Source organism: Aquarana catesbeiana, linkage group LG06 (assembly GCF_042186555.1).
Source record: "Aquarana catesbeiana isolate 2022-GZ linkage group LG06, ASM4218655v1, whole genome shotgun sequence".
NCBI lineage: Eukaryota > Metazoa > Chordata > Amphibia > Anura > Ranidae > Aquarana > Aquarana catesbeiana.
In genome coordinates, this window is record NC_133329.1 from 260795378 (window position 1) to 260807526 (window position 12149).

General features: G+C 44.5%; 1 protein-coding gene across 1 annotated transcript in view; it reads left to right on the plus strand.

The window, feature by feature from the left end:
• The window catches only part of LOC141146729 (aldehyde oxidase-like), a 433392-nt gene that overhangs the window by 216393 nt on the left and 204850 nt on the right, over window positions 1-12149 (plus strand). The window contains exons 16-19 of the mRNA XM_073633239.1: window positions 10-114; window positions 239-408; window positions 1869-1995; window positions 3793-3915. Coding sequence (XP_073489340.1) covers window positions 10-114; window positions 239-408; window positions 1869-1995; window positions 3793-3915 — 525 coding nt within the window. The remainder of the gene's footprint in view (window positions 1-9; window positions 115-238; window positions 409-1868; window positions 1996-3792; window positions 3916-12149) is intronic.

Consider the following 12149-nt stretch of genomic DNA (forward strand, 5'->3'; position numbering starts at 1 on the left):
TTTCCACAGCTTAATGTGAATGGTTATAACCATCCTATGGAAATATCGCTGAACAACAGTGGTAAAAATTGCAATAACCAGGGTACAATACTGAAGACTATACAGAGATACCAAGTCAGTAAACTGCCAATCACAGGTTTTTTTTCGCTTTTTTTTTTGTCTGTTGCACAACACAGCATGTGTAAAAAAAATAAAATAAAAAAATAAACATACACAACTATTTTTATGTTATATCTAGGACAAAACAATTCATCAGCCTCCTCAGGATCCTGTTGGCCATCCCATCATGCACCGCACAGCCATGATGCAAATGTCCGGTGAAGCAATATACTGTGATGATATGCCCTTCATCGATGGAGAGCTTTTTATGGCTTTGGTGACTAGTTCTAGAGCTCATGCAAGAATCATGTCAGTAAACTGAATTTCACTCTATTATTTTCACAATATGATCGCATCGCATGGAATGGAATGATGTATATTTTTGCATTTGCTATGGCTTGTTTGAAATGGCAACTTCAATAGTAAATGTATGTTGGATACAATAGTATATTAAATGGCAATTAAGCATATATACATACACAGGCTCTGCTGCTACTTTGACATGTTAAAAAATCGATGTGCCTCACTGTTCCATCTAAAAATCTAAGGCTGGCCATACACGGTTCGAATCTCTACCAGTTCAACATGAACCGGCCGAGATTCGATCCATTAATGAGCAGGCTAAATGTACAAGCTGATCGACTGATCAACTTTGGTACAACCAGTCTGCCTGATTCTATTGCGATAATCACAAGCGGCTGCTATAGCCGCTAGCGATAATCACGGTCTTCTCCCGGCGGGGACTGTTTCCCCCGCCTGCTCCCGCCCCCTCCTGGGAGAAGACAATTGCTCAGCAGGAGGGATTCTCCAGTCAATGCTGTCTGTGTTGATGGGGGAAGCGTGCAAATTTTCTTTTTTGCAAGCCGTGGAAGTCTACAAGACGTCCGACTCATTGAGAACAATGTAATCTCTATTCGTATGATACCTTATCACAACAGCTATGAGGCGATTTTTAGAGTAATTGCACTGAGCACCTTTTAGTGGCCACTCTAAATATCTCTATATTTAATACATAGAAGAGCAAGATTGTAAAAAATGGGAAGGTAATTTTTTAAAATTACTTTAAGAGAAGTATTCTAAGGACAAATGAAAATATACTATAATTGTCCGTAAAGTGAGGACAAGGTGAAAGAAAACATTGTAATAAAACTTGAAAGTAATTGGAAAACGTGTTATATACAAAATACATGTAGTATTATTCATACAATACATTTTTTTATCTGATTTGTGACGAGCTGTCCTTACAATCAATACACTGACTTTCACTCACGCAACGAATGAATTTCAAAATACTAACAACCGCATACAAAGCCATCCACAAATCTGCCCCTAGCTACATCACCAACCTCATCTCAAAATAACTAGCCATCTTCTCTGCTCCTCCCCAAACCCCCTGCTCTCTGGTCCCATTATCACCCTTCTCCATGCTCTCCTCCAGGACCTTTGCCATCTTCTCTACCCCAGTCTGTCCAGCTATCCCCTACTCTGTCCACCTTTAGGCAATTCATGGAAACTCATTACTTCAGGATAGCCTACCTTGCCTCCACCACAAAAAAGGTATGTTTACTTTCTCCATCAAATTGCCCCTCCCTTTAGATTTTTAGCCTCTAGGAGCAGGGCCTCCTGCATTGAATTACATTTACCTGACTCCCTTCCTTTTTTTTCTAAAGCGCTGTGCAGACTGTTGGTGTTATAGAAATCTTGTATAATGGTACTAATAACAATTAATAGTATATTTACTACTAGTTTATTTTCTATGTTAATTTCAGATCTTTGGATCCAACTGAAGCAAAAAGCATGCAAGGCGTTTGTGATGTTATCACTGCAAAAGATGTTCCAGGAGCGAATGAATTTTCTTATTATGCTTGGCCTGACAGGTTAATGGCAGTTGATGAGGTACAGTATATAAGTGAAAGTTGGGAGTAATGTGTCATAACTTTGATTAGAATTCTTCCAGCAGCAGTTATGTAGTAGATCCTAGTGATCTAGACCTTGCTGCAGTATGGCCACCATTACACCATTATGTCATGTATAAAATTTGTGGCTTTAAGATACTTCATACAGCCTAAATATCTATAAAAGGTCAGCTTTTTATATACGGTGAAGTTTGTTGCTCTTCTAAACCAAAAGCTTTATAATGCCAACATTTTCTGGGAAAACTATGAATATGTTATAGTATAATGACCTAAAAAGTATGGTATATAGAGAAAAAATGTATGTATTTGAATTGTACCTTTACGGCAATGTTTTTTTTAGATGTGTGTAAATAAGATGACCTTGATTAGTGTGTGTGTCAGCCAAGATTAGGTTGTGTGTCAGCCTAATCATTGAAAATAATGCACTCCCTATAAACAAGGAGCCATGAAGAAAAAAAACACTGCTGTTCTCGAGTTCCCAGCACAGACTAATGCCCCGTACACACGGTCGAACTTTGTTCGGACATTCCGACAACAAAATCCTAGGATTTTTTCCGACGGATGTTGGCTCAAACTTGTCTTGCATACACACGGTCACACAAAGTTCGATCGTTCTAAATGCGGTGACGTAAAACGCTTACGTCGGGACTATAAATGGGGCAGTGGCCAATAGCTTTCATCTCTTTATTTATTCTGAGCATGCGTGGCACTTTGTCCGTTGGATTTGTGTACACACGATCGGAATTTCCGACAATGGATTTTGTTGTCGGAAAATTTTATAGCCTGCTCTCAAACTTTGTGTGTCGGAAAATCCGATGGAAAATGTGTGATGGAGCCTACAGTTGGTCGTGAATTTCCAACAACAAGGTCCTATCACACATTTTCCGTCGGAAAATCCGATCGTGTGTACGGGGCATAAGGCTGGCCATACATGGTCGAATTTTGAAAGAATTTTCTTTTGAAAATCAGAAAATTTGTGCATTTTGTGATCCGATGACGCCACCATTGATTTCGAAATTCGACTAACCAAGCCTTCAATTTCACCTCATGTTGCTACAGAAAAGAATTTTCATGGCTGGGAATTTTCTTTTCTTTCTGGGAATTTTCTTTTCTTGCACATGCACATTTCTTTTTTCGATTACATTTCTCGCACGATTCTCCCATTATTGAATAGAAATTTGTGAGTTTTTCAAAAAATTTACAACATATCCGATTACTCAAATTCGATGGCTGCATGAAAATCAGCTGTTGCTGCAGCCCACTAATGGTGTGAAATACGAGCGAAAATTCTTAGATAAGATTTTTGAAAGAAAATTCTTTCGAAATTCCACCCATGTATGGCCTGCGATAAGTAACGTGATCTCTGGCTGTCAGTCATTAACAGTAAGCCAAAAAAAATGTCCTCATGTACAGTATATAGATACATTATACAGATTGATTACAATAAAGTATATCTTAAGCTTTTTTTTGGTCAAGTTGAGATTGGTTAAAACATGGTGATGAGCGTTTGTGAAAAATTTTGTTTGAAAATGTAATAATAATTATAATATAGAAAAAAAACAAAAAAAAAACAAGATGGTAACCAGGACAGATAGAGTGACAATAAAAACCTGACAGGGTTGTCATTCCTTCCATACTCTGTCCACTTTAGATATACTTTAAATTGACCTCTTTCAATGTGTATAAAAAAAAAAAGTATTGTTAAAAATGACTGGAATTCCCCCTTATTAAAGCTGCCTATAGGAAGCAGAAATAACTTCTCTGTCTTCATTTCAAGGTACTGTGTGTTGGTTACATAGTTTGTGCAGTGGTTGCGGATACACCAGAGCATGCCAAAAAAGCAGCTAAAAAGGTGAAGATCATCTATGAAGATATAGAACCTGCGATACTCACTATAGAGGTAAGAGGTTTTCTACAGCATTTTAAGTACAGACAGCACTATTGGTGCTTTGTTCAATACTTGCAATACTATATTACAAGCAAAATAATATACTGGTCCATACGCAAAAAATAATATAAGAGCAGATGCACTTATATCAGAAGCTCACAGGTATGGAATTTTAACGTGTTGCTAAACCCAGAATTATGAAAATAGTTCATCTGCCCCACCCCACAGTGCCCACAGCTTATAAATCTTCTTTTTACATTAAAATATTGCCACTTTTTTGCCACTATTGCCTTTTTGGCTGATCTGTATACCACGGTTACCAGGAGCGGCGCATGCATTGTGGGCGCACGGGAGCCGCCCCCCTATTCCCTGCAGTTACCTCCCGATCCATGCTCCCAGCCTCTTTCAGGACGCATGGATTCCTATAACAGCATGGGCGGGGATGTTTTTTTTTTTTAAGCACCTGATTAGAGTCTGAGGCTCTAATAGGCTTCAAAAAAGGATGGGCTTGGGGCGCAGAAAGTGCGCCCTGATCCCACCGTGTTGTGTGACCAAATAAATTTTCGCTATTTTTACACCACAGTGCCTCCCCACCAATGAGGAGGCAGGTCAGTGAGACCTGTTTCCCGATTGGCCAAAGCGCTTTTATTGGATGCCTGGCACTTTGGCGGAAGAGACACACTCACAGGGGAGGAAGCTGGAGGATCGGACTCCTCCACTGCCACCGCTGACACAGGAGGAGAGGACGAGGACCCAACAGCCCGGAATGGAGGAGGAGATGCATGGGATGCAGGAGCCGTTGCCTGCCTGCCCATCCCCCAGCCGTCACGCAGATGGGGTAAGTGCCGTTCTGATGGCGGGCAAGCGGGGGGTCACAGTGGCTGGATATGTTGGGCACATGCTGCATAAGATGGGCAGAAGCTGCATATGACGGGCACAGGCTGCATATGACGGGCACATGCTGCATATGATGGGCACAGAAGCTGCATAAGATGGGCACAGAAGCTGCATAAGATGGGCACAGGCTGCATATGATGGGCAGAAGCTGCATATGATGGGCACAGAAGCTGCATATGACGGGCACAGGCTGAATATGACGGGCACATGCTGCATATGATGGGGAGAAGCTGCATATGACGGGCACATGCTGCATATGATGGGCACAGAAGCTGCATAAGATGGGCACAGGCTGCATATGATGGGCAGAAGCTGCATATGATGGGCACATGCTGCATATAATGGGCACAGAAGCTGCATATGACGGGCACAGGCTGGATATGATGGGCAGTGGCTGCATATGACGGGCACAGGCTGCATATGACGAGCACATGCTGCATATGATGGGCACAGGCTGCATATGATGGGCACAGGCTGCATATGATGGGCACAGAAGCGGCATAAGATGGGCACAGAAACTGCATAAGATGGGCACAGAGGCTGCATATGATGGGCACAGGCTGCATATGATGGGCACAGGCTGCATATGATGGGCAGAAGCTGCATATGACGAGCACAGGCTGCATATGATGGGCATATGCTGCATATGATGAGCACAGCAGCTGCATAAGATGGGCACAGGCTGCATATGATGGGCAGAAGCTGCATATGATGGGCACATGCTGCATATAATGGGCACAGAAGCTGCATATGACGGGCACAGGCTGGATATGATGGGCAGTGGCTGCATATGACGGCACAGGCTGCATATGACGGGCACATGCTGCATATGATGGGCACAGGCTGCATATGATGGGTACATGCTGCATATGATGGGCACAGAAACTGCATAAGATGCGCACAGAGGCTGCATATGATGGGCACAGGCTGCATATGATGGGCACAGGCTGCATATGATGGACAGAAGCTGCATATGACAAGCACAGGCTGCATATGATGGGCATATGCTGCATATGATGAGCACAGAAGCTGCATAAGATGGGCAGAAGCTGCATATGTTGGGCACAGGCTGCATAAGATGGGCACAGGCTGCATATGATGGGCAGAAGCTGCATATCACGGGCACAGGCTGCATATCACAGGCACAGACTGCATTAGATGGGCACAGAGGCTGCATATGATTGGCACAGGCTGCATATGACGGGCACAGAGGCTGTATGATGGGCACAGGCTGCATATGATGGGCACAGAGGCTGCAATTGATGGCACAGTGGCTGCATTTTATGGGGCACAGTGACTGCATATGATGGGCACAGTGAGGCTGCAATTGATGTTTTTTTTTTTTTAGAATTTTTCAGTTTGCTTGCGCCCCCCCAAAAAATTTTGAGCACAAGCCACCACTGATGGTTACATCTAAAACTGCAGTTTCTTCAGTGCTGAGAGTTCAGGAGGTGTAGATTTTCTCACTGCAGCTTGTATACACGCCCACATTTGTGATGCTAATATCACGTGACCTGGCTATCTCTGAGAACAAGTAAGAACAAGTAACTGTTCTCTCCAGCATAAAAGACAACTGAATGTGTGCAGGTTGGCTATTGCCTGTCTGTTAGCTGGCTTTCCCTAGCTAGACATTGCAGGGAGGGCAGGATCTGTGCATACAGAATAAAACAGCCTTTTTACACAATGCAGAGGATTAACACCTTAAGTTCCACAGTGAGTATAACAAACATGCTATGCTGCATACACAAACTGATTTTACTGTTGTGAGTTTAGTAAAACTTTAAGCCTTCTATTTACCATAACTACTGAAGTGAAATCCCAATTAAACCCAAATGGACTGTACATGAGCACTTAAATCAGAGTTCCAGCTGCAAACATTTTTTTTAAAAGTCAGCAGCTACAAACACTGAAGCTGCTGACTTTTAATAAGGACAATTACCTGTCCAGGGAGCCCACGATGTCGCCCCCCCCCCGAGGCCAATCCGTCCATCAGATCGGGTGCAAGCGCCTCCATTCCAACTAAGGCAAACCGGTTTCCTACTCTGCATGCACGAGTCACGCAGCACTTCCTGAATGGCCCCGTCATCTTCTGGGACACACAAAGGTCCCAGAAGGCAGCGGGGGAGAAGAGGACGTGATGCACTGGGCCGCGGTGAGGCAGGATCGGAAGTACACTATGCACTTCATAGAGGGTAAGGAAAAAAAATATCCAAAATCGAGTGGTGGAGGGGTTGTCATTCCTTTAAGATAAAGTTGTAAAAGTGGGTGGAACTCCATTGTAAGCTCCATGCACTCAAGCTTATTTTTAATCACCTAGCAGCTCCAAGCAGCTACTTTGAGCATTTTTTTCTGCCCCAGAAGCAAATATTGTTATCCTATGTGTCCATGCACACTATTATAAGCTAGAAGTGTTTTTCAAGCTTCAGCTTCTAGGAGCAGAAAAAAACACTTTCTTTTTTTTCATGGAGCGATTTACTCGCAGAAAGAAAAAGCTGACAGCTCCTAAACGCTGTTAACCGCTGCTAAGCACTGGTTTCCAGCGTTATTTTCTTTCTTAACCAGTGGCTCACTCCCGCTTCCTTAACAACAAGCGTATAGCTGGTTAAGGAGCAGCGCACGTCCTTAACAGATGAATCTGCTGTCAGCGGGGTTCCCCGCCAACAACTTAATGTAAACCAAACAATTGCCAGCAAAAAAAAAATTGAGAAAGAAAAACAGCGTAGGGGTCCTCAGCAATTCATACCGGGTCCTTTTGGGTCTGGTACAGATTTTAAGGGGAACCCCATGCCAAAATAAAAAAAACATCATCCATGTTGACAAGGGCCTCTTCGCCACAACCCTGGCCCAATGGTTGTGGGGGGGTGTTGTGGAAATTTTATGAAGATGTATTTAATATGTATTGTCATAGTGTTGCCCAGTGTTAGTACTCCTGCAGCCAGCTCTAAAGAGCTAACTGGGGCAGACTGATGCTGGTTGAGTCCCGTCTGGTAGTGGAAAACTTCCTGGGATTGGAGAGAGGTGTTTGCAGATTGGGGGTATGTCCACCAGCGAAAGGGCCCCTGTGCATTGCACAGACATTCGTCTGGGGGTGATATGTTCGCTCTGCAAGGGCATTATTGGTTATAGGCGGATGTACACTCTTGTCTCTGCTGTGTCTGATCAGCACATGTCGGGATTCGTAGCGTACACCTGCAGATAGCCTCCCATCCACAAGGAACGGTAGTATAATTTGGGTATGTGTTGTTCTCTGGAACGAGGCAGAATAAGGATTCCTATCAGCGTAAATACGGGAGTCTTTGAGTTGTTATGGTCAGAGATGAGAGTCCATGTTTGAAAGCCATGCGGCTTCTTTTGTTTAGCTTCCAGGTACAGGGGACAGGAAAAACATGCATGCACCCTATCTCTGCTCAGACACGCCCATAGGACTCCTTTAGGTACTATTCATTGGTTGTTTGTATTAACTCGTCCTGTTGGAAGGATTTCCTGTGATGTCATTTCCCATGGAGGAAGCGATTGGCTGCTTGAGCCATCACTTCATGTTTGTCAATGCTTTTTTAATTTATGAATAACAAGCCAAGCACACTGGTCACTGGACAGTCATGCTGATGGAGCTGAGAACGTAAGCTATGGCGATGTCTTTTTACTTGGGGATATACAAGAAATAGAGCTATAGGTAAGATGCATTATATCATTAGATGAAATGTGTGCTTATTAGCTCAGGAGATATGGTGTGTGCATAGCGTACAGCCTAATTTCCATGACAGGGTGCAGGGGGGTGACTTATCGGAATCTGGAAGCCCCCTTTAACAAGTGGGTCCCTAGATCCCAGCGCCCCCATGTGAATGTACACATGTACCCCTACTTAGCGCCAGAAGGCGGTGAAGCTTTCAGACAGCGGGAGGGGAGACAGTTTAGGAGGGAGGGGAGGATCATTTGCTTGTCCCCCCTCTCTGCTTTGCCAGGCTACATGCTCTTTTTTTTTTTTCTCTTAAATAATCTTTATTAACAATTCTTAATTTACATACATCATATTGTATTAAAACACCTGCATGTTCGCGTGGACATACTCCACTAGAAAAGGGACATACATCATATGGTACACTAAGGCGATCGGAAGCTTTCCTTTTCCTTTTTTTTTTTCTTTTCCCTTCCCTCTTCCCCCTTCCTTCCCTTCCCCCAACCCTCCCACCCTTCCCTTACCCACCCCCTACCGGCCACAGCCTTCCCTTTATTCCTGGCACCCTATGCTTTCCAACCACGGGTTCCACATCTTTTCAAACTTCTTAAGGTTCCCTCTTCTAATATATAGGGCTCTCTCCTTCCATATTACCTCATTTATTGTTTTAGCCCACTCGTCCACTGCAGGGGGAAGGACTGTTTGCCATCTCTGCATAATGAGCTTCCGAGCCTGGTAGAGACACCTCAGAACGGCTAGTTTAGCTGCTACCTCCTCCCGTCTCCATACCCTGTATCCAAGAATACAGAATCTGACGTCTATCTCCAGGGAAAGCCCCCATTTGCCCTCAATAGAGCCCACAACCCCCCGCCAGTAACGTACTAGCTTGGGGCACCTCCATACCATATGTATCAGATCGCCCTCTTCCCCACACCTGGGGCACTTAGCATCAGTTCTTACACCGAAACGGAATAATTTTTTTGGGGTGTAGTATGCTCTATGTAGCAACATTAGGTGGGAGAGTCTCTGTGCAGGTGAAACTGAAACCTCTTGTCCTACCTCCAGTATTTCCTTCCATTGTGTATCAGTCAGCTTTCCCACATCCTTTTCCCACCCCTCCCTGCAGCCCAGATGTTCTGATCTGACAATGGTTTCCTTGCACAGCTGCGCATATATTCCAGAGATAAAGCCCTTCATCTCCCCGGACTTAATCACCCTTTGGAGGAGTGCAGCGTCTATCCAGGCTGGGGGATTTACCCTAAATTGAACCTCCAGTGCCGCTCTCATTTGCAGATACCTAAAGAATGTTTGTCTTGGGATACTGTATTCCCTTTGGAGGTCCTCAAAAGATTTCAATACCCTCCCTCTATACAGCTGGGATAGTCTATTTATACCCCACCTCGCCCATTCCTTAAATTCCCCCATAGCCACTATCTCCTGTAGGTTTCTGTTATGCCAGAGGGGAGCATATTCTGTAAACCCAACATATCCCATTAAGGTCTTTGTTGCCTTCCAGACTTTAGTTATTAACTTAGTTGTGGGGCCTCTACCAACTAGTGAGTCTGCCTCCAATGCTTCTACTACGATTTTATGGGGTGCCTCTAGAGTTAACAAACCTCTGTCAGCACTTCCACCCCGAATATGCTGCAGCTGTGCTGCCAGAAAATAGCACCTCGGATGCGGGAGGGCTATCCCCCCCTCTTTAACTGGTAACTGCAAGCTCTGAAGGCTAATCCTGGCCTTCCCCCTTCTCCACAACAGTTCCCTAAAAAGTGAGTCGATCTTTTGGAACCACTTTTTGTTCAGCCACACCGGCGCGTTGTGTAGCAGATACAGCAGTTGGGGCAACCAAACCATCTTGATCAGGTTGCCCCTTCCTGCTACAGATAGGGGCAACCGGCTCCAGATATCTATTTTACCCCTAAATTTACCCAATAGTGGAACTAGATTGTCTACAATATATTGATTGGGGTCTTTTGACATATTTATGCCCAGGTATCGAATCTTTGAGACTACTTTTAATTGTGGAATTCCCGACATGTCCGGACCATTGGGGTTATCTAATGGCAGTAGAGCAGATTTCCTCCAATTCACCACCAGTCCTGACACGCTGCCAAACCTTCCCATTATGTCCATTACTTGCCTAAGAGAACCTTCCGTATCTCCAAGAAACAATAGGACATCGTCGGCATACAGGGCAATCTTCTCCTCTCCTATTCTTCTTACAAAGCCTACAATCTTGGAGCTAGATCTAATATGGATTGCTAATGGCTCCATAGCGAGAGCAAACAGCAGGGGGGACAGGGGGCATCCCTGTCTCGTCCCCCTCTCTAAGCATATTTTCCCTGACAGTTCTTTATTAACCCTAACCTTCGCACTTGGGCCCCTATACAATATTTTTATCCACTTTCTGAAGACAGGACCCAAACCAAACTCCTCCAACACCCGCCAGAGATAGGGCCATTCTAGACTGTCAAAGGCCTTAGTTATATCCAGAGATACCACTGCTCTTGAACCTATATTCTCTGTCGGGGTCTGGAGGTTCATATATGCCCTCCTAATGTTCATACTCGTGGTCCTACGGGAGATAAATCCCGTTTGATCCACGTGGATGAGTTTATGCATAATTTTGTTAAGTCTAGCAGCCAAAACCCTTGCCAGAATCTTGGCGTCTGTACACAACAAAGATATAGGCCTATATGCCGACGGTTCTAGTGAGTCACCCCCTTCTTTATGAAGCAGGATGATATTTGTTTCAGTCATAGAGACAGGCAGACACCCTCCCTGCAGAGCCCAGTTCAGCGTTTTCAGCAACTCCGGCAGGAGGATTTTCCCGTAGTGCTTATAGACCTCCACCGGGAGACCATCCGGCCCCGGAGATTTTTGATTTGCCATTCCATTTACAGCTTGTTGTAGTTCAGCTAGTGTAATTGGCGCATCTATACCCTCTCTATCCTCTTCAGTAACTACAGGGATCTGTATGTCTTTAAAAAATTTCTCCATATCCTCCTCCCCAACGAACCCCTGTGACCTATACAGGTTTTTATAATACCTCTCGAATGTATCCGTGATTTCTGGGCTCTGAGAGGATATCTCACCACCTGGGGTCCTGATTGCCGGGATCGCCGAGGAGGAGGAGTTGGTTTTTACCAAATAGGCCAGCATGCGTCCCACACTTTCTCCTTCCCCAAAGGTCCGTTGTTTCAGGAAGAGTTGCTTATTTTCACCCCTCTTCAGGACTGCTGTTCTATAGGCCTCCTGTTTCTCCTCCCACAGTTTCTGCCTCTCTGGTGTAGGGCCTTCTATAAATTGCTTCTCTGCTGCCTCCAGTTCCCTCCTAATTCCCTCCTCCCACTCTCTTGCCCTCCTCTTAACTCCTGCCACCCCCTGGATCAAAATACCCCTAAGGAATGCCTTCAGTGTATCCCATTGTACACCTGCTGTCGTTGAGCCTTCATTAAATTTTAAAAACTCTTCTAACTTTGTTATTATCTTCTTTGGCTCCCCTATTAACTCCAACCAATATGGACTTAGCTTCCAGGGCCCTCTAACCTCCCTGACCCCTATACCCACTGAGGCCACCATCAGGGAGTGATCCGAGACCCCTCTCGGATAGTATACTACGTCCTTTATTATTGGCACTGCCTCTGCATTCCCCAGGGTCATATCAATT